The sequence below is a fragment of the Schistocerca gregaria genome, chromosome 11 (genome assembly GCF_023897955.1).
Source record: "Schistocerca gregaria isolate iqSchGreg1 chromosome 11, iqSchGreg1.2, whole genome shotgun sequence".
NCBI lineage: Eukaryota > Metazoa > Arthropoda > Insecta > Orthoptera > Acrididae > Schistocerca > Schistocerca gregaria.
The window spans coordinates 111,580,256-111,604,116 of NC_064930.1; the positions used below are offsets into that span (position 1 = coordinate 111,580,256).

General features: G+C 41.0%; 1 protein-coding gene across 10 annotated transcripts in view; it reads right to left on the reverse strand.

Moving 5' to 3' along the window:
• The window catches only part of LOC126295315 (activated Cdc42 kinase-like), a 335,217-nt gene that overhangs the window by 47,475 nt on the left and 263,881 nt on the right, over positions 1-23,861 (reverse strand). The window contains exon 22 of one of the 10 annotated variants that reach the window (XM_049987764.1): positions 22,870-23,093. The exons of the other annotated variants lie outside the window; for them this stretch is intronic. Within the exon in view, the coding sequence (XP_049843721.1) occupies positions 22,875-23,093 (219 nt within the window). The 3' untranslated portion in view covers positions 22,870-22,874. The remainder of the gene's footprint in view (positions 1-22,869; positions 23,094-23,861) is intronic. 10 annotated transcript variants of the gene reach the window in all.

Genomic DNA, 23,861 nt, shown 5'->3' on the forward strand with positions numbered 1-23,861 from the left:
TAAAAGAAAGTCTGCTATCAAGACATTCCTTTTGTTCAATTACTTTATTTATGACTGGACGTTTCTAAAATTGAAGAAACTTGTCCGTGCTCTGCACTGCAGTCGAACTCTGGCAACGTTGTACTCTGTTCATTGGCTGACTGTGTTTTGTGATGTCAGATGCGCAGAACGAACCTAAAGTCGGCTGCCGTCATAAATGATGCGCACTTTAGTGTCAAAATGATCCTCCTTAAAATGAGAAAATCATTCTCTTGGCATGCTCTCTCCAGTGGCATTATCCGTATACACTGTGCAAATGTTTCTGGCTGCCACCCTTCTACTGAACTCAGATAGAAGAGTATGTCGGAAATGTTCTGATTACTCTACATGGCACTCCCATTTTCTAGCATCCACAGCTCCACTCATCATCTCCAAATGACAATTTGTAAATCTGAACAACAACGATGAAATACAAATAAAAAAGACACTCAACAAACAAACCCATAGCAACCACAATACCAACAGACACAACAAAAATGCTATGAACTTTTGCACCATCCATTATATGTCCAGAAACTGATGCCTGTTGAGATATGGGCCATTTTACTTGTGATAAGTAATGTGCAGTATTTATAGATTAGGCAGGACTCGCAAGGGATTGCAAAATAAATTACTGCAATAGATACATGCGTACAGATGCAAATCCTTGATCGTGGAAGTGAGGTGTCAGGATTGCTTCAGTATCAAATTGTCAGAGACCCAGTCATAGTGAACACAGTTTACCAAACAGATTAACAGATTCTGTGTATCACCTATGAATTACCAAGGCTACTGGAGAGTGTTACACTTGAAGAAACACAACAGCTGTGGTTTAGGCACAACATGGCACCACCCCATTTTCTACGGATCGTGCGACAGTGCCTCACCACAATGTTTCATGGCAAATAGATTGGCTCAGGTGGTCCGGTAGCAACCAGAAACCATTAAATTTCTGGTTATGGGGATATTTAAAGGTGTCAGTGTATGCACAACCTGTCAGTAATGTGTGGATGTTACAGGAGGCTGTGATCACTGCATGTTATGCAACCTGAATGGAGCTGGCTTTATGTAAAAGCAATTCACTACAATGAAGGTGAAGAATGTGTCAGGATGCGTGGTAACCACATGCAGCAATGCCTACAGTGTCTTCTTCTCTGTAAGAGGCAGTTGGAAATTCTGTGTTGAAGAAGCAATCATTCACGCAGGAGAATCTTACGAACATGCCATCGTTTGAGTCATAGAGTCCCGTATAGATGACATAGTAATAAGCAACAACAGAGAAACAACTGAGCGACTTGAAACCAAATAATTCGTAAGGCCCAGATGGAATCCTAATTCTATTTTGCAGAGAGTGTTCTACAGCACTGGCCACTAAATACCTCCTGTAAAAGAACAGACCAATATCCGTAACATCATTTCCTAGAGGATTATATACATGAATTAGCAGAGTTTTAGAAAGCATTGCTAGTGTGAAACTCAGCTTGCCATTTTCTTACATGATATACTGTGAACTACGAATGGAGGGCAGCAGGCCGATTCAGTATTTCTAGATTTGCAAAAAGAGTTTGATGTGTACCCCACTGCTGACTGTTAACGAGGATGTAAGAATGTGGAATAGGTTCCCAGATATGTGAGTTGCTCGAAGAATTCTAAAGTAATGGAACCCAGTATGTTGCCCTTTATGGCGAGTGTTTGTCAGAGGTGGTCTCATCAGAAGTGCCCTAGGAAAGTCAGATAGGACCGTTATTATTTTTTATACGCATAAATAACCTGGTGGACAGAGTGGGCAGCAATCTGTGGTTGTTTCCTGATGATGCTGTGATGTATGGTACAGTTTCATCATTGAGTGGCTGAAGAATGATACAAGATGACTCAGACAAAATTTCTAGTTGGTGTGATGAATGACAGCTAACTCTAAATGTAGAAAAATGTAAGTTAATACAAAAGAGTAGAAAAATTAAGCCCATAATGTTTGAATACAGCATTAGTATTGTCCTGCTCAACACAGTCTTATTGGTTAAATACCTGGGTATAACGTTACAAAAACGATACACGATGAAACGAAGCATGTGAGGATTGTGTTAGGTGAGCTGAATGGTCAACTTCAGTTTACTGAAATGTGGTTGAAATGTAAGGGAGACTGCATATAGACCACTAATGCAACCTGTTCTTAAGTACTGCTCGCGTGTTTGGGATCCAGAAAATGTCGGGTTAAAGGACGACATTGCAGCAATGCTAGATTTGTTACTAGTAGATCTAAACAACATTCAAATATTACGGGGATGCTTCAGGAACTCAAATGTGAATCCCTGGAGTGAAGGCGACATTCTTATCGTGAACTACTACCGAGCAAATTTAAAGAACCAGCATTTTGAGCTGACTGCAGAACGATCCTACTGCCGCGAACATTCATTTTGCTTAAGGACCACAATAATAAAATAGGAGAAATAAGGGCTCATATGGAGGTATATAGACAGTTGATTTGCCCTTGTTCTATCTGTGAGCAGATGATGATGATGATGATGCTGATGATATTTGGTATGAGGGTCGCTCAACTGTGCGGTTACCAGCACCTATACAAATTCCCAATCTTTACACAGTCTAGGCTTGCCACTTTCACGAACGACGATGAAATGATGCAGTCGACACAAACACCCAATCCCCGAGCGGAGACACTCCCTTACCCCGCCGGGAATCGAACCCGGGACCCTGTGATCCAGAGGCAGTAACGCTGGCAACTTCTGCCACACAACATACCGTAGCTTGCGGAGTATGTACATACATGTAGATGGACATGTACAGTAGATGCTCGATTGCCCCGTTCCTCAACAGGTACTGGTTTCCAGACATATGATTATTGGAACTTTTCTTCAGAGGTTGCTTCATCAGGAAAGAGGGAAAGACAAAAGGATGTGGGTTTTAAGGGAGAGGGTGAGTCATTCCAATCCCGGGAGCGGAAAGACTTACCTTAGGGGGGGAAAAAGGACAGGTATACACTCGCATACACAAACATATCCATCTGCACATACACAGACACAAGCAGACATTTGTCATTCTTTAAATTTGCTCGGTAGTAGTTCACGATAAGAACATCGCCTTCCCTCCAGGGATTCCCGTTTGAGTTCCTGAAGCATCCCCGTAATATTTGAATGTCTGCTTGTGTCTGTGTATGTGCGGATGGTTATGTGTGTGTGTGTATGCGAGTGTATACCTGTCCTTTTTTCCCCCTAATGTAAGTCTTTCCGCTCCCGAGATTGGATTGACTCCTTACCCTCTCCCTTAAAACCCACATCCTTTCGTGTTTCCCTCTCCTTCCCTCTTTCCTGATGAAGCAACTGTGGGTTGTGAAAGCTTGAATTTTGTGTGTCTGTTTGTGTTTCTATCAACCTGCCAGCGCTTTCGTTTGGTAAGTCACATTATCTCTGTTTTTAGATATATTTTTCCCTCGTGGGATGTTTCCCTCTATTATATAGTGGGTCGTGTATGACTTAAGACCCCCATTATTCCGAGGGCGATTGCATGTATCGACAAGCAGTGTTCGGCGAATCGTAGCCGACTATGGGGCACATATGTTGGTACATGAACACTGGGAAATATTGTACAATTGAAGGTCAAGGCACTTGGAAGTGGCTGCAGACAGTAAACACGTCTCGCATGACCCGCAGACTGAGTTGCCGTGCTCTATGCAGCATGCATGGCCTATGCTACATAGGTAAATCCTCTTCTGCCCTCTTTTAAGCAAAAGTTTGAATCACAATAGCAAGACGTTACATCACTATATGCGCCTTTTCCAGAGTGTTCGAATGAGGGAAAAATAAGTATAGCGTCCCATTTACAAAGCATGTACTTGCCTCATTATCTCAATCAATATAACCATTGTGCCCAATAGTCCACTATGATTCGCCAAAAACCGCATGCCAATATGTGCAATCGCCCCCGGAATAAATGGGGTGTTACGTCTTACGTGACTCACCCTGTGTGTTTATACAATACCAGTAAATATGCAAAACTAATTTTATGACAATGAAAGAAAACTTAAAACCTGTAACATCTCAATGTAATAACACTAATATTACATATTAAGCCAGCCAATACTGTCTTACTCTCACAATTTTTAGCTACCTATTGTCACTGGGTTGGAGAACAAGTATTTACATATGTCATACTTGACAATGCACGCCCTACACCCCCTTCTACTCTCCCTCGAGAGATGTGCATTACAATTTACTTCAATTTCATTAACTGCACATCATACGTATCACAAACAAACATGCACAGTGTCACAACATCACCGCCACATCAAACGTTTCTCATTATTACAGTACAATTTACAGATACACGCCAGCAGAACTTGGGCAAATGAGTCCCCACTGCTGTCACAGCTGCAGATGTTGGACCTGAAGCATCACAAAACAAAACAAACACAAAAGGAGAAAAGTGTCATAGTTAGTCAGACATTCTGAATTACACTGCTGCAGGAAGAAAAAAAACGTAAAGACACAAACACACACATACACAGTTATCCCAACATGGAACGTAAATTAGTGTAGAACAGACAACAAGTGATGGTTTAGCAAAGGCTGGCACCCCATGAAGAAAACAGTGAGAGGCGGATTGTTAAGGACCATAGGGTAAGTTTGTGCTACAGGGACAAGGAAAACTGCTGTTACATTTTATTTTATAAAAAAAGCAGAAAGCCAAAAGCATTATATGCTATCTGTAAAAAAAGATCCTGCACTTCCAGCTTACATAAAATAACTTTTAAAAAATCACATTGTAAAAAAAAAAAAAAAAAAAAAAAAAAAAAAAGAGGAGGAAAAAGTATACATGTTTTATGAAAATAAGTATACACTTATTTTGATACACAATATTCTGTAAAATGAATGGAAAAAGAAACAGTTTTTATAGGAACTGTCATCTATCATTTTCTCGTATCTGGGATTTTAATTTTTCAGTCCACTACAAAAATTATTTCACCTTGCAGAACCAGCAAAATGCTTGAGTTAACACACACACAAAACAGCAAAACCCCTGTAAATGTTAAAAGATAAACTTCGGTGTTTAGGCAGTTACTGTGTTAAAATGAAAGATACCGCAGGAAAACAGTGGCTTTAACCATTTTCACCTATGATATGCAGAAGAAAACAATGTCCCATGACACGTGGACAAGAAATTTTGTAAAACAACACAAATTTTAATTTTATTACAGTACCCCCAAGGTTGAAGTATCAATGCCTCACCTTCAAAAATATTAGTCTTAAAACTTCTGAGGAGCAAAATACCAAAAAAAGAACACAGCACCGTTTGAGTAAAACAATTACAGTGATTCAAAAGTATCAGTATACTCACAGGACCTTCACGTATATAGTGGACAGAACAAACTACAGTTACAAATACTAGCAAAGACAAGTAAGTACACAAACGGTGATTAAATAACAGGAACACCAACACACAAAATGAGTCGTAATGTAACCATTCTTTTGTGACCACTTAACAGACTGAGTAGGAATAGAACCTCACCTCAGATAGAGTACTAAAAGAACTGTTACAACACTGCAAGTCTGAGTAAGATGCCACTGTGTACCAAACACAAACTTAAATTACTCCGCACTTTTGAAATCATGTTCACGAGATCTTATCCTTAGGACACTGTTACACTGTCGACAGGTACTGAGTAATCGTCATAATCGTCACCACCATTCTCACCCCAAGACTGTGAAAACCTGTTTGATACCAGCTGAACTTTTCCTCAGTCTTCCACCCTCTGGTATGCAGAAACCGGGATGGAGGGAAAAAAAATTCTATTTCAGTTAAAATTGAGATATAGCTACTTGTAGCAGTTTATGGAAAACAGAAGCTGAAAACAGATATCACTGACAAGTTCAGCATTGCTAATTCCACAGTATACATAATGATTTTCCGAGAGTTCCAGAACCTGTACAGAAAATTCGATTACAGATCAACTTAAACATCATTTCCACCCTTTCTATTGCTCATGAAAACAACACATTGCATGTTGTACCACCATACAGTGAAACCTTCAGAGTTGGTGGTCCAGATTGCTGTACACACCGGTAACTCTAATACCCAGTATAATGTCCTCTTGCATTGATGCATGCCTGTATTCGTTGTGTCATTCTATCCACAAGTTCATCAAGGCACTGTTGGTCCAGATTCTCCCACTTCTCAACAGCGTAGATCCCTGAGAGTGGTTGACGGGACACGTCGTCCATAAACAGTCCTTTTCAATCTATCCAAGGCATGTTCGATAGGGTTCATGTCTGCAGAACATGCTGGCCACTCTAGACGAGTGATGTCTTTATTCTGAAGGAAGTTGTTCACAAGATGTGCACGATGGAGGATGTGAATTGTCGTCCATGAAGATGAATGCCTTGCCAATATGCTGCCAATATGGTTGCACCAGCAGGAGGAGGATGGCATTCATGTATGATACAGCCATTAGGGCACCTTCCATGATCACCATCGGCCTACGTCAGCCCCAAATACCACCACCCCAAAACAGCACGGAACTTCCACATTGCTGCACCTGTAGGACAGTGTGTCTAAAGCATTGAGCCTAACCAGGTTGGCTCCAAACTTGTCTCCGATGATTGTCTGGTTGAAGTCATATGCGACATTCATCGGTGAAGAAAACGTGATGCAAGTCCTGAGCGGTCCATTCGCATGTTGTTGGGCCCATCTATATCACGCTACACAGTGTCGTGGTTGCAAAGATGGACCTTGCCACGGACGTCGGGAGTGAAGTTGTGCATCATGCAGCCTATTGCACACAGTTTGAATCTTAACATGACGTCCTGTGGCTGTACAAAAAGCATTATTCAATATGGTGGCGTTGCTGTCAGATTTCCTCCGAGCCATAACCAGTAGGTAGCGGTCATCCACCACAGTAGTGGCTCTCGGACGGCCTGCGCAAGGCGTGTCACATCGACAGTTCCTGTCTCTCTGTATCTCCTCCATGTCTGAACAACATCTCTTTGGTTAACTCTGAGACACCTGGACACTTCCCTCCTTGAGAGCCCTTCCTGGCACAAAGTAACAATGTGGACACGATCGAACTGCGGTATTGACCATCTAGGCATGGTTGAACTACAGACAACATGAGCCGCGTATCTTCTTCCTGGTGGAATGTCTGGATCTGATCGGCTGTCGGACTGCCTCCATCTAATAGGCACTGCTCATGCATAGTTTTTTACATCTTTGGGCGGGTTTAGTGACATCTCTGAATAGTCACAGGGACTGTGTCTGTGATACAATATCCACAATCAATGTCTATCTTCAGGAGTTCTGGGAACCGGGGTGTTTGCAAAATTTTTTTTGATGTGTGTAAATCACATTACAGCAACGTTTGAAGCTGAATGCCGCAGCCAGAGAGGAACTGTACTAGAACAGTTAAACACGAAGATACAGAGACTGCATTGCTGGTGCAGTTCAAAGAAGCTAGGTCTTGGAATGTTCTGGTATCAGAAATTTTATTGTGGAAAACTGAGTAGTTGCTAAAAATGATATTCAGGCTGATTGTAATGTTTCAAGAAGAGCGACAGTGTCGTGCTGAAAAATGTTTACAAAGAAGTTTGACAAGTTTTATTGGGTACGACCACAGACTCATTGCGATCTATACAGCTGTCAACATTGTAACGATACTGTGTGAAAAATACGCTATTTGATCAAAAGTATTCAGACACCCCTCTCTAATATACCAGGTGTACCGGTATGAAATGAGCGTGTATTATTTTTTTTTTTTTTTTGTGAAAATGAAACACTAATTTTGAACTGAAAAGTAAAAACATTTTATTCAAAGTACTGACCATTACTTTCTATACATTTTGCCCCCCTTTCTGGCAATTTGTGGACACCATGCAAATAGCAATGTTCGTCTTTAGAAGCAAACCAATCAGACACCCAATTTTCGACTTCTTCGTAGGAATTGAAGTGTTCCTCAGCCAATGTGTCCCATTGATGAAAACAAAAATGGTAGTCGGAAGGGGCAGAGTCTGGTGAATATGGCGGTTGGGGTAGCAGCTCCCAGCTGAGTGTTTTGATTGTATCCTGAACCAGTTTTGCTTTGTGTGCAGGTGCATTGTCATGTAAAAAAATTACTTTGTCATGTCTTCTGGCCCATTCTGGTCTTTTTTCGATCAATGCGTAGTTCAAATTGATCATTTGTTGTCTGTAGCGATTAGTATCAACTGTTTCACCGGGATTATAATGCAGCACACCTTTCTGATCCCACCAAACACAGAGCACTGTCTTCTTGCCGAATCGATCTGGTTTTGCAGTCGATGTTGACGGTTGTCCCGGATTAACCCACGATTTTTCCCGCTTAGGATTCTTAAAATAAATCAATTTTTCATCGCCAGTAACAATTCGATGCAAAATTGATTTTCTTTCATGTTTTTGAAGCAAAATTTGACAAATGGTTTTTCGGTTTACCATCTGTCTTTCATTCAATTCGTGTGGCACCCATTTTCCACACTTTTGAATCTTTCCCACAGCTTTCAAACGGTCAGAAATTGTTTGTTGTGCAACATTATTTATGCATTGCTGCCATTTGCTTCTGACTCAAAGTATCATCTGTGATCAATATTGCTTGCAATTTAGCGTCTTCGAACTTTTTTGGTGGCCTTCCACGTTCTTCATTTCTTACATCAAAATCATTATTTCTGTACTGTTGCAACCATCTTTTGAACATTGCTTCTGATAGAGCACCATCACCATATGCCTCGACAAGCATTCGATGCTACTCTGCAAAAAATTAATGGTTTCTGCAAATCATCACTTTCTGGTACAAAATTCGACATTGTTAATACGATGAAAACATATGATGATGTTTGTTCCATGACTTGATGTATACTAAATATCTTTGACACCAGCAACAGCAGAATCGGTCAGTTAGGATGAGATGATGATGATGATGATGATGATGATTATTGCTTTGTGGGGCTGTAAGTTACACGCTCACCAGCTGCTGTACAAAGTTCCAATTTTTACACAGTCCAATTTTTAACTCAATCCTATCTAGCAACTCTTGTGAATGATGATGATGAACTGACGAGGGCAACACAAACAACTAGTCCCCAGGCAAATAAAATCCCTAACCCGTCAGGGAATCGAACACGGTACCCCGTGATCCAGAGGCAGCAACGCTAGCCACTATACCACGAGCTGCACACTTGGTCACGAGAGCTCAGTGCCTTTGCACGTGGACTACTCGTGTGGTGTCAACTGAGTAACAAGTCCAACAGGGACATTACAACAGCTTCTAAAGCTGCCCACAATGACTGTCGGTTATGCGATTGTGAAGTGCAAACGTGAAGTAGCAACATCAACTAAACCGAGATCGGACAGACCTCACGTACTGACGAACAGGAAGTGTCAAGCACTGCGCAAGGTGGTTGTAGAAAATGGGATACCGTCAGAGGAAGGAATCACTCATTAGTTTGAAACTGATACCAACATTACAGTTAGCACAACGGGTATGCACAGGGATTTAAACGGAATGAAGAGAGACGGCCGATCGGCTTCTCGTAAGCCACACGTTTCTACAGTCGGTGCTAAGTGGCACTTGAGATGGTATGCAGAGTGATGCCAATGTGTGGTGGAGGACTGGAAACGAGTGAGTCAGCGTAGAGCATCACGCTATACCGTGACGGAAGGGTTCGGGTGTGGCGAAAGCCTGGGGAACTTTACCTGGCCTCATATTTAGTGCCTACAGTGAGGTTCAGATGTTACAGATTTTTTTTCTTCAGGATTAAGGTGTGGTCGCTATATTGTGCTTAAGAAATCACTCAATGCAGATAGATATGAGCACACTTTACAGCATTCCATATGGCATACAGTAGAGGAACAGTTTGGAGATCGTGAACGATTGTACTGGCGAGTACGAGGTCTATAATTTTCAATGTGATAGGACCCGCAGCTGCGACGAATTTTTTGAAAGATTTCTTGAAGCCTTCACCTGCCATTCTCTTTATTTCCTGTATGATTGTACAATTTCGGCCTTAGGCCATTTTCAAGTATTTTATGGATGATTTTTTAGTAGTAGCTTATGTCACATACATCGTTGCTCCTATGACATTGTGTTATGCTTGTAAAATAAACCCGAAATGTTCATGCTATTTTAGGAGCGAGCATGTTACATTCGGGCAGTTGTTTCCTTTCAAAAAAAGTGATAGGTCTGTTAAAAATTTCCAGAACTGTACCCACAAAATCCTTCTACGCTTACCTTTTACTTATCGCGCACGGTCTCCTTCGAAATACTCTCCTACATAATCCAACAGTGGAAAAAATAGGATGGAATGCAACAATATTATGAAAAGAGTTGCTACTTACCATATAGCACAGATGCTGGATCACAGATAGGCACAACAAGTTGCTGGTTGCATATTACAGCCTCAGCTGTCACATACTGCGGTCATGTGCATGTGTTGTCCCTTTCTGACAAAGGCTCATGGTCAAAATCTCACTTTCTGACAGTCTTTTTGTTGTGCCTATCTGTGACCGAGGATCTCCGCTATATGGTGAGTAGCAACTATCTTTTTCGTAATGTTGTTACACTAATCCACAATTGGTACACCGTGGATGCAGCCTAGGTACGCCTCTTGCCGGATAGTGTGAAGCATCTATTGTTGCAAATATTCGTACTTTTGATGGGGTTTTCAACTTTCGATATATAAAGGGTCCGCAGGGGCCAAGTGTTGAGAGTACAGAGGATGAGGCAGCACAGTGATTTCAGGTTTTGTGCAACAGTCCCACACCAACAGCATTGAATGTGCAGGTGTATTATCGTGATGCGAGAGCCGTGAATTCTCTCTCCACATTTTGTGCCATTCCCTCCTCACATTTTCTCACAGGCACCGCAACAGTACCAACAGTTTATCCCTGTGGCACTAATTCACAATGAACTAATTAGCATCAGCTATCATATGGCTTTGACATTTCACTTGGCCTGATGACCTGTTTTTGGTCCCTGAGAACCTTTCCAGACCCATTGTGAAGATTGAACCTCGGTCTCAAGTTAGTAACCTTAGACCCATGTCCCACCACCCATTATGATTATCTTTAGAAACATCTCTTTCTCATTTGTTTGACCCAGAGGCTATTCACAGATTGGGAGGTGAAGGTTTTTATGGCCTCGATTCACGAGCCGTGGGACCAACTTGGTGGCAACACAATGTATTACAAGATGTGGTGTCAGGATTTTGTGACATGATCCAACTGAAATGTCACATTGTTCTGCAATCTCTCAGACAATCTGTCTTAAAATGGCACGTACAATTTTGTCGATGTTCCATATGCGGTAGACGTCGTATGGAGTACTGAACGAGGGTAATTATCCGTCTGGTCATTTTTAAACTGTGTGAACCATTCGTAACATAGAGTACGACTTAACCACTCGTCACTCTAGGCTTCCTGCATCATTTGGAATTTCCCTCTAAAGATTTTCTCGAGTTTCACACAAAATTTAATGCAGACACATTGCTCCTCTCAGTCTACCATCTTGAAATTCACAAATTGTGCAACACAACATTCTACTCAATACAGCACTGAACAAAAACTAATGGACATACAACAAACAAACTTTCGGCAGTTACACATTAAATACAGGTGTGTGCATTCCACTACAACACACCACTGGCACGAAATTATGAAAGTCCTGAATTTTTTTAACAGACCTCATTCTGTCATAAAGCAGCATCTGTGAAGCAATTGTTTGGGGATAACAACATTCCTGAAATGCACTGACCTTCCCAGGGTCCTGACCTGAATTCAATGGAATACATTCCGAATGAGTTAGAAAGTTGACTTCACTCCAGACCTCATTGTCTGATATCAGTACCTTCCCTCTTTCGGCTTTACAGGAACAATGGGCTGCCTTTCCTCCGCCTACATTCAGACACCTCAATGAATGTGTCCCCAGCAGAGTTTGAGCAAGGCTGCACATCACACTAATTTCCACTAATGGGTCCCATATATTTTAGATCAGATTATTTATTTTCACACAGACACGACTGGCTTGTTTTACTGCTGCTTATCCAATAAAACATTACTGTTTCACCAACTACCATGTTTGTGGGGGAATATGTCTAAGAGAAGATTACAATAATGAGAGGACACAATTCACATGGATTTGAAGAACTGACCTTACTTGTCCCTGGGAAAAGTTAAAAACAGTGGTGTTTCTTTTGCTTCTATTTGCAGTTTCAGAAGAAGCAACAGTTGTCTTCCTTCCAGGTCATGTAAGTATAGGAATAAAAAGTAGTGCAAGCTGCCTTACTGGAAAGGCAGGTAATAAATACACTCCAATAGGAAAAATTAATAGTAATAATAATAATAATAATAATAATTACACACGATGACAAAATTATCTGAATCAGATGGAAATCAATAGATGTGATATACATATACAAACAGATGATTACAGTTTCAGAAAAACTGGACAATTTATTGAAGAGAAAGGGCTTCACAAACCGAGGCAATCAATAGTGGATTGAGCCGGCCCTTACGCAAGGAGATATTAGCATTACAGAGATGATAGAAAAACTCCATTGGAAGACTCTGCACGAGAGACGCTCAGTGGCTCAGTACGGGCTTTTGTTAAATTTTAGAGAACATACCTACACTGAGGAGTCAAGCAGTATATTGCTCACTCCTACGTATATCTCGCGAAGAGACCATGAGCATAAAATCAGAGAGATTAGAGCCCACACAAGAGCATACTGACAATCTTTCTTCCCACGAACAAAACGAGATTGGAATAGAAGGGAGAATCGATAGAGGTACTCAAAGTGCCCTCCACCACACGCCGTCAGGTGGCTTGTAGATTATGGATGTCGATGTAGATATTTGGTGTGGCACTCATTGATAGAGCTGTCGGATATCCTCCTGAGGGATACTGCACCAAGCTCTGTCCAATTGGCAAGGCAGATAGTCAGAATCCCAAGCCGGTTGGAGGGCTGTGCCCATAAACCTGCATCTGTTCTGAACTGTAGAGAGATCCAGCAACACTGCTGGCCAAAGTACGGTTTGGCGAACACGAAGACAAGCAGTAGAAACTCTTATCGTTGGGAATTACCGTGCTGAAATGTAAGCCCAGGATGGCTTCCCACAAAACAAAACAAAACAAGGCGTAGAATGCAGTTGACATACCCTGCAGTGATAAACGGTTATCGTGGTTGACAACCAAACGGGGCCTGCTTCGAGGAGAAATCGCATCCGAGACCGTCACGCCTTGCTGTCATGCCATACGGTAGGTGACAGTCAGGTTGGTATGCCACGCCTCTCCAGGGCGTCTCCAGACACATCTTTGGAGGAGGTGGAGGAGGAGATTAGTGTTTAACGTCCCGTCGACAACGAGGTCATTTTGAGACGGAGCACAAGCTTGGGTGAGGGAAGGATGGGGAAGGAAATCGGCCGTGCCCTTTCGAAGGAACCATCCTGGCATTTGCCTGAAGCGATTTAGGGAAAAAAACGGAAAACCTAAATCAGGATGGCCGGAGACGGGATTGAACCGTCATCCTCCCGAATGCGAGTCCATTGTGCTAACCACTGCGCCACCTCGCTCGGTCCACATCTTTGGGCTAGAATCTCATTGACTGGGATAGAATTGCCTTCAGTGATGAGTTCCGCTTTGAACTCGGCCCCAATGACCAGTGAAGACGTGTTTGGAGACGCCTTGGACAGTGGTGGGATACCTGGGGTGCCACTTCTTTCCATAGCAGGACCCCTTCGGTTATCATCCGCAGCACCACGGCGGTACATCAATGACATTCGATACCCTGTTCTGTTCCTCTCCTTCAGCAATATAATGCCTGCCTGCATACGGTTAAAGTTTCTACCGCTTGTCTTCACGCTTTACAAACCAGTATGGGCAGAGGTCATTGTTGGCAACTGTAATAAAATAATAATTTGATCCTTTTACCGACCTCCCAATTCAGATGATACAGTTGCTCAAAGGTTCAAAGAAAACTCGAGTTTGATTTCAAACACGCACACGAATCATACGATAATAGTTGGTGGTGACTTGAATTTCCCTCGATATGTTGGCGAAAATACGTGTTTAATTCTGGAGGTATGCATAAAATATCATCCGAAATTTTGCTAAACACATTCTCTGAAAATTATCTCGAGCAATTAGTTCACAAGCCCATGCGAATAGTAAACGGTTGTGAAAACAAACTTGACCTCTTAGCAACAAATAATCCTGAGTTAATAACGAGCATCAAAACCGCTTCAAAGATTAGTGAACACAGGGCTGTCGTAGCAAGATTGAATATTGTAATCCCCAAATCCTTGAAAAATAAGTGAAAAACATACCTGTTCAAAAAATCAGATAAAAATTCACTTGACGCCTTCCTGAGAGACAATTTCCACTCTTTCCAATATTATCGGCAGCAATTGAGAGATTTATACCAAATAAATTAACAAACGACGGAGCTGATCCTCCTCAGTACGCATGCAAAATCCCCAAGATTGGCAATCATTTAAAGAAGCTCGAAATTTAGGCAGACTTCAATGTGAGATGCTTCTAACAGTTTCAACAACGAAACTTTGTCTCGAAACATGGCAGAAAATCCAAAGAGATTCTGGTCGTATGTGAAGTATGCTAGCGGCAAGAAACAATCAATGCCTTCTTCTCTCACGATAGCAATGGAGATACTATCGAAGACAGTGCTGCCAAAGGAGAGTTACAGCCTCCCGAAATGCATTCACAAAAGAAGACGGAGTAAATATTCCAGAATTTGAATCGAGAACAGCTGCCAACATGAGTAATGTAGAAGTAAATATCCTTGGAGTAGTGAAGCAACTTAAATCACTTAATAAAAGCAAGTTTTCTGGTCCAGACTCTGTACCAATTAGATTCCTTTCTGAGTATGCTGATGCATTAGCTCCATACTTAACAATCATATACAACCATTCGCTCGACAAAAGATCCGTACCCAAAGACTGGAAAGTTGCTCAAGAAAGGTAGTAGGAGATATCCACTAAATTACAGGTTGATATCGTTAACATCGATATGCAGCAGGATTTTAGAACATATACTGTGTTCGAACGTAATGAATTACCTCCAAGAAAACGGTCTATTGATACACAGTCAACATGGGTTTAGAAACCATCGTTCTTGTGAAACACAACTAGCTCTTTATTCACATGAAGTGCTGAGTGCTATTGACAAGGCATTGCAGATCGATTCCGTATTTCTGGTTTTCCAGAAGGCTTTTTACACTGTACCACACAAGCGGCTCATAGTGGAATTGTGTGCTAATGGAATATTGTCTCAGTTATGTGACTGGATCTGTGATTTCCTGTTAGAGGTGGTCACAGTTCGTTGTAATTGACGGAAAGTCATCGAGTAACACAGAAGTGATTTCTAACGTACCTCAAGGTAGTGTTATAGGCCCTTTGCTGTTTCTTATGTACATAAATGATTTGGGAGACAATTTCAGCAGCCGTCTTGGTTGTTTGCAGATGATGCTGTAGTTTATCGACTAATAAAGCCATCAGAAGATCGCAACAAACTGCAGAACGATTTAGAAGAAATATCGGAATGGTGCGAAAAGTGGCAGTTGACCTTAAATAACGAAAAGTGTGAGGTCATCCACATGAGTGCTAAAAGGAACGCATTAAACTTCGGTCACACAATAAATCAGTCTAATCTAAAAGCTGTAAATTCAACTAAATACCTAGGCATTACAATTATGAACAACTTAAATTGGAAGGAACACACAGAAAATGTTGTGGGGAAGGCTAACCAAAGACTGTGTCTGTTACATTTTCTAAAATGTAACAGACCTACTAAGGAGACTGCCTACACTACACTTGTCCATCCTCTTTTAGAATACTGCTGCGTGGTGTGGGATCCTCACCAGATAGGACTGACTGAGTACATCAAAAAGGTTTAAGAACGGCAGCACATTTTGTATTATTGCGAAATATGCGAGAGAGTGTCACAGAAATGATACAGGATTTGGGATGGACATCATTAAAAGAAAGGAATTTTTCGTTGCGACGGAATCTTCTTACGAAATTCCAATCACCAACTTTCTCCTCAGAATGCGAAACTGTTTTGTTGACACCGACTTACATAGGGAGGAACAATCACAAAGATAAAATAAGGGAAAGCAGAGCTGGTACGGAAAGATATAGGTGTTCATTCTTTCCACGAGCTATATGAGATTGGAATAATAGAGAATTGTGAAGGTGGTTCGATGAACCCTCTGCCAGGCACTTGAATGTGATTTGCAGAGTATCTATGTAGATGTAGGTGTAGATACTTCTTCAGCAAGGTCACTGGATCTGTCCCCAGTTGAGAACATCTGGAACATTACGGGCTGGCGCTCCAACCAGGTCAGTACTTTGACAATCTAACACACCAATTGGACAGAACTGGGCACGATATCCTTCGGGAGGACAAACAACAACCCTGTAATCAATGCCAGGCTGAATGACTACTTCCGTAAGGGCCAGGAGTGGACCAACACATTACTGACTACCTCAATTTGTGAAGCTCTTTCTCTTCAATAAATCATTCAATTTTTCTGAAACTGTAATCATTTGCTTGTCTGTACATAACACCAGGTCTACCATATTCTGTCCCATTTGGGTAGTTCCTTCGGGATGCTTGTTTACTCTCTTGTCTTAGAGCATAATTGAAAACGTCGACAGACTGTTCAATGCACTGAATTTTGACAGATCCAATACTTTTTGTAGAACTCCACAAACCATAAAAACATCTTTGTGAACAATGAAATACAGTAAGTAGAAAGTGCTAAATTTTTAGACCTACTGATAAGTTGCAATATTAATATTTGAAGATGCACATCTTCGTGTTAATTAAGCACCGTAGTTCAGCTGTGTGTGCAATATGCTTGGTCACAGGTACTGGCAATTTATAAATGAACTTCCATTGAATAATAAGTTACAGAATAATTTGGGGGAAGTCAACTTACAGGGATAGTATTTTCAGATACAAAAATGTATTATAAGAATTATATTTGGTGTTTTCATGAACCTTTGCAGAAACCTCTTTGAAAAACTTGGTAGTTTCACAAGAGATTTTTAATACATATTCATCAATGTTGATGTCATATGCTATTGTCAACATTTCTCTTTTCCCAAAATATAGCAAAAAGCATGACAGTAACACTATGACTGAGAAGACAACATCCACAAAGACTTTACATTCTTGAGATTAGTATAGGAATGAGTCAGCTACGTAGGTACACATGTATTTAGTAATATGCCAGGATACACTGAATGTCTCCTGCGTAATGTTGTGAAGTTTAAGACTGAATTACAGAATTCTATGTTTGGCAACTCCTACTTCACTGAAAAGCATCTTTAAGAAACTCTTGCATTTAATATTCTGGGTTATTTTATAATGACCATCACCACTGTAAAACAAGTCTCTTGTAATGTTAAGTCATTTCATTAAATGTCATTTAAATTAAATTAGATGTATATTTTTGACTCCTTGCCACTTCCCAGAGACTCCTCTTTGTGCAAACTACAGAATATGACTAATTTAACAGTGTGTTTACAAACTTGTCATCACTACGTGTCAAATATACAGTGAACAAATAAGTGTAGTTGACGGCCCTACGTTCACTGAATGGATTCTCAATATCAGTATTCTACATCTACACGAAAGTCACTTCAAGGTGTGTAGTGGAGGATACTCTTGTCACTTCCCCTTTTGCTTTTCCAGTTGCAAGTGGTTCGTGGGAAGAATGACTGCCTGAAGGCTTTGTGTTGGCTCGAATCTCTCCAACTATATTCTCATGGTCTTTCTGCGAGTTATTTGTAGGAGGGAGCAATCAGCAATATTGCAATTTTGTTTATAGTTGTCGATAATGAGTAAAATACATCTATATTTATTTGAATAAATGTTACACGGAGCTTTTGTAGTGTCTGATTTATATTCCCAATATGGCTAAACAATAATAGATCTTCTTCAGAAAACTCAGTACAGACTTCCAATGTACAATATGTAACAAAAGGAGCAAATAGTAGCAGGAAATTGAACTGCCATACTGTAACAAAATTTGGTGAGATCAAAACACACAATTATTATTTTTTTCTCGCATGCATAATTTGACACAAAATTCATTTGAGATGAAAAATATTTTAGTCCCTGCCATTTTCCCCTTTTCATTATTGTACTCTACCAGGTGGGCAATATTCAACATAACTACCATCCAATATCTTTGACATTGATCTGTTGTACAATGTTAGAATATATCCTGAGCTCTAACATAATGAGGTATCTCAAGCAGAATGAAATCTTCCAAGTCAACTGGCATGGATGCTGAAAACATCGACTTTGTGGTAACTCTTCCCATTCTAAAAGGCTATTTTTGGCTCAGAAACTGTCGGTTCAAACACAAACACACACACAAAATTCAAGCTTTCGCAACCCACGGTTGCTTCATCAGGAAAGAGGGAAGGAAAGTGAAAGACGAAAGGATGTGGGTTTGTTTGGCTTGTATCTGTATATGTGCGAATGGATGTGTGTGTGTGTGTGTGTGTGTGTGTGTGTGTGTGTGTGTGTGGGAGTGCGTGCGCGTGTATACCTGTCCTTTCCCCCCCCCCCCCCCCCCCTTTTCCGCTCCCGGGATTGGAATGACTCCTTACCCTCTCCCTTAAAACCCACATCCTTTCATCTTTCCCACTCCTTCCCTGATGAAGCAACTGTGGGTTGCGAAAGCTTGAATTTTGTGTGTGTGTTTGTGTTTGTTTGTGTGTCTATCAACACACCAACGCTTTTGTTTGGTAAGTACATCATCCTTGTTTTAACAAAATCAGCTTATTCCCAACAATAAGCAGCTTTCACTCAGTTAATACTCGGCAGAAATCAAACCTGCATTTGGGCTGGACTTCCTTAACTCTTGTGCAAAAAGCATTCTGTTGCATCCATTTTCAATAAGCTACCACTCGAATTCAAAATCTTAGCAGTAATCCACACACTTTCAAATCGAAACTGAAGAGTTTTCTCATGCTGTCAGACAGTTCCTGGAAAAATTAAGCTGATACTTGTTGTATTGTTTATTGTGTTTAATTAAACTTATGGACTGCGTTTTTTGGATTAATAAAATATATTTTTATCTGTTATTACTTTTATGTTGTAATTTCATGTACTGACACATTCCATGACCTTGGAGATTTGCTCCTCGATTTGGTCCAACAGAACTTGACGTGTAAATAAACAAATAAATAAGTAAATAAGCAACTCACACTTTTCCAACGTGACACACTGAAGACTTTGGATCGACGTAGTCAGGTAGGTGTAGCATTTCACAATTTATGAAAGGCAGTTGCCTCTGTACCACACCTAAGTTTATTGACCAAGTCTGAGAGGATGCAGCATTATCTATAATGAACTACTGTCTGAAAAAAGCTCCTGCTGGCAACATGTTCATTTCTTTGTAATGCCCAATGGAGATGTTCTGTGCTGCAACTGTGACTCTTTAATGGCGCCACCGAGACAGTGTACAACTGGCCTAAATTTACCTGCCCTAAATTTATGTTAATTTCTTCAGTATCAGCATCTCTTCTCAGTAATTATTCCTTTTCTTTACTCCCTCTTACTCTTCTTCATCTCTTATTTTCTAACCTGTCTTCTTCCCCCTCGCTCACAACTGTCTACCACAAATAATGCACTTAGGTTTCCAGTCTTACAAACTCTTACACGATGTTTCGGCTGTAATGCCTGTCTTGCTTATTACCCTATCCTCCACTAAGCACTCAGATTTTCAAATCTCATCTAGTGCAGATCCCAACACTCAGTGTTTCCCGATCTGTTTTCCAAGTCTTTCCTGACCCAGGTTCTGGTCAACTTTTCTGTCATTCTCCCCCATTTTCTAATACTCGCTAGTCCTTTTCCTTCAGCCTTCTTCCTTCCCCTTCAACCCTTTTGTGAAAATAACGGGTCATTGTCCTCAATTCCAGGTTACCGTAGCTTTTGTACACGTTCTCCATTATTAATTATTTAATTAATAGGTTTCTGGAATCTTTCATCTGGTTAAGCTCGAATTTCCTAAGCTTACTTGCGATTAATAGTTTAGCCCATCCACACTGTAGTTAAGGGGAGGTTTACTATCTTTTGGTTAAAAAGAACCGATTTTTTTTTAAATTGCATTTTTGGATCCATAAAAGTGTTTAGAATCCACTCCTGAAATGGTTTTTCCGAATACGGAATGGAAAGGTTTGTTATTAACGATTGAACATAAAAATGCACCTGCCTGAAATCGGTCTTTTTCACGCACACCAGATTTTTTCCTTTGGAGGACGAGTTATTGTACTGGTGCTCGGGAGGAAACACACAAAATCCAAATGAAACTTTTGAATGCTTGTGTTTGAAAGTTAGCCCCCAAGCATTTGCATTCTGGTAGGAAGACTGTGGAGACTGCGACTATCCTGGCAGTGAGCAGCTTCAACGAAGGGTATTTAGCAATTCTGAAGACCATGACAAAGATGGATGTCACCCTGGGACTATTCGACGCAGTTCGCCAAACATTCCGGTGACCACCGGATTCTAGTGGCCGAAAACCGTATGAGAGGCTCTGGAGCAGCGCAGGTCGAGCAGAACGCCCTCTGTGAGGAAGAGGAAGAACTAGTTTATGGACCCGGAATAGTAGATTGAAGGTAAGTTGCATAATATTGCATTTATATGTAGTCAAAACTTCAAACACATTTTTCTCTGAACCGTTTGGCATGATTCTCTGCTTCCGATGAAGCTAACTAAATTGTCTAGGAGTTGTACCACTTTTATTCTGATCCATCAACTATATACATTTTTACTTGGCCGTCGAAGTTGAAAAATCCATGAAAAAAAAAAAAAACCTATTTTTCTTCAAATGGCTGCCATTTCGTTTCCTATGGTCCAAATAACTTAAGGGGGGTAGGACGTGAAACGGGATAACTTTGAGCAGGAGAGGCACCACAGGACATTATAATTTACACTGTCTATACTTTTACAAGTAAATTCATAAAACTTTAACAGCATGATCAGGAAGGATTCAGGATTCACACTAATAGCAGAGGAAGTTCAAAAATATAACAAAACAATTTTTTTTACATGTGAAATTTCATCATTTTTTTCACTCGGTATTAGCTGCATTTGTTACTGTTGGTGCACTTTCCTTCGTAAGTAAGAGAGATTCTTCGATGAATTTTGCACAGCAAACAAACCATACTTACAGGTGTATGAAACTCTAGAATTTCCCATATCTGTTAAAAACTGTGGTAAAAATTGAGGTAATTAACTATAAAATTCGAAATTTCTCTTAACACGAAGTTTAAAACATAACAGCCCATTCATTTTTCCATAGATTAAATAAATTCTAGAGTTTCATACACCTGCGAGTGTGGTTTGTAAGCTATGCAAAATTCATCTAAGAATCTCTCTTACTTATGAAGAAAAGTGTACCAATAGCAACAAATGCAGCTAACAGTAAGTGAAAAAAATCATGAAATTTCACATTTAAAAAATATTATTTTTTCGTGTTTTTGAACTTCCACTACTATGAGTGTGAATCCTGAATCCTTCCTGGTCATGCTGACAAAGTTTTACACATTTATTTGTAAAAGTATAGACAGTAGAAATTAAAATGTCGTGGTGCCTCTCCTTCTCGAAGTCGGCCAGTTTCTCGTCCTACCCCCCTTAAGCGAGGTACAACTTCTAAAGAAACTTCGCTAACGTCAACTAAAATTTAATTTCAGGTGAGCCGGCTGACCTGTGACATACGGCGCATGGAGGTCTACATCAAAATTTTGGTTCCTTCCGACGGCACTTCCGCCTTTGGTCTTCAACATTTCCGGGTGAAAAAATTCCAGTTTCTAGAGGAAATATCAATAAACATTTTGACCAAATTTGACATTGATATCTGAAACACATGCCGAGAAAAAAAAATCTCAAAGAACATGCTTTTTTCGAGTCAAAGATAGTAAACCTCCTGTAGTGGGTAATAAAAAAGAAAAAGAAAAGAAAAGGTTGAAAATGTGGGAAGAAATGTTGAATAAAAAGGTTTTAAAATCGTTAATGACAGTGAAAAAGGGAAAGAATGAAATGCAAATCGGACTTCGTATAACAAAAAAAGTTATCGGACTTCGTAATTCAGAAAAGCTATTCGGGGTGGTCCTTGTGGCGTTTCTGAGCAAAAGTCAAACCAATAGCCACTACAAAAATTATCTGAAAGAGAACAGAGAATAACAAAATGTGATTAACAGGGGGAAATCGCATAGATAAGAGTTCATCCTTTACCACGTTAACATGTCTTCTTTCGTGCGGCGTCCAGGTCTTCAAAATTCTCCTACTTCATTTCTGCGTAAAATGTAGTAACTGCTCCGTAATTTTGCAATAAATTTCACTGTCCAGGAATTACTAATGTATACAAAACCGTCTCGATATTAAATGCAAAGTATTTTACGTTGCTGCTTCCATCCAAATTTCATATAAACTTCCACAATATGTCAACACATCAATAAGTTTTTTAGTCTTAATCCGACCGAGACAAGCTAGTAAGTAAGTTAAGCTTCCGCTCTAAAAAGACAAAAAACGGATAAAAAACAAAAAGAATTTCAATTTTAGTACCTTCATTTTCTTATATATTTTCTCTGCCGTCGATTGCTCATACCGCTGCGACTAATTTATATCTGAGGGAACGAGTGTAGCATGGCGAAATTCAAAGTCCCGCTACACTCCCCTCAATTTTAAATCCAGACACGTTACAGAACTGCAGTACCTCGACAGATACTCGACGTACGCAAGGTTCGAGAACTTTGTGCGAGACATTGAGGAGGGATAGGATCGGAGAGTCCCAGAAGGGTGCAAACCTTTGCTAAACCCAGATGCCGTCCTCCTCCACCTCCCAGGGCTGGACACAGGGAGGCAGAGGGTCGAAGCTCGCGGCAGTGCCCGCGCCCGCGGCGTAGCTGCTACGGCTGCGGCCGTCCCCCTCGCGGACGCCGCCTCGCGTGCCGTCCTCGTCCGAGCTGCCGGTGCTGAAGGTGATGCTGATGCTGCTGCTGTGGCTGTCGCTGTCGCTCTCACTCTTACCCTGAACACAGCCGTTCACACACGCGTACAAACACGAACACCTGGAGCACATTTCGCCAGCCGCACACCTGTGACCTCCGCTTTTGGCGCCCCCTAGAAAACTTTTGCAAAATTATTAATAGACTTTGTTATAAAGGATTACCCTCGGTGTCGCCAAACAGAACAGCTGTTCCTCGAAGATTTCACCGACTTACTTCCTGTGGGCTGAATAGATTATATGAGGGTTGGAACTTAAATAGTGGCAACTATTTATTCACAACCAACATAAAAGAGTTACACGTTTCCCCTGTTGCTGTCCTTCAAAGTAGTCACCAGTGTTGTGTAGAACCCGTTGCCAGCGATGTGGAAGGTGTAGTATACTGTTAGCAGAGCCTGCTCTGTTGATGGTGCGAATGGAGTGGACTACTATTTGTCGAATCTCTGGCACAATGCTCAAGTGAATGCCATGAAGTGGTTCTTTCGTATTCAGAATCAAATCCAAGTCACGAGGACCTAAGTCTGGGGAGTACAGTGGACGGTACAGCACTTCCCAGTCCCACCGACCGAACAGAGCAGCCACAGCTTGCACTGTTTGCGCCCGCGCATTGTCGTGCAAAATGACGGGTGGGTTCTGCAGAAAGTGACGACGCTTCTTTTGCAAAGCTGGTCACAAGTGACGCTGTTGTAACCGCAGGAACAAGTCGAGCCTAATTACAGTCGTTTTCAGGCAGCACGCCGAGAACAGTAGGTAGGAAGGACGCCTGGCGTGGCCGAAGGGTCAGCCGAAGCA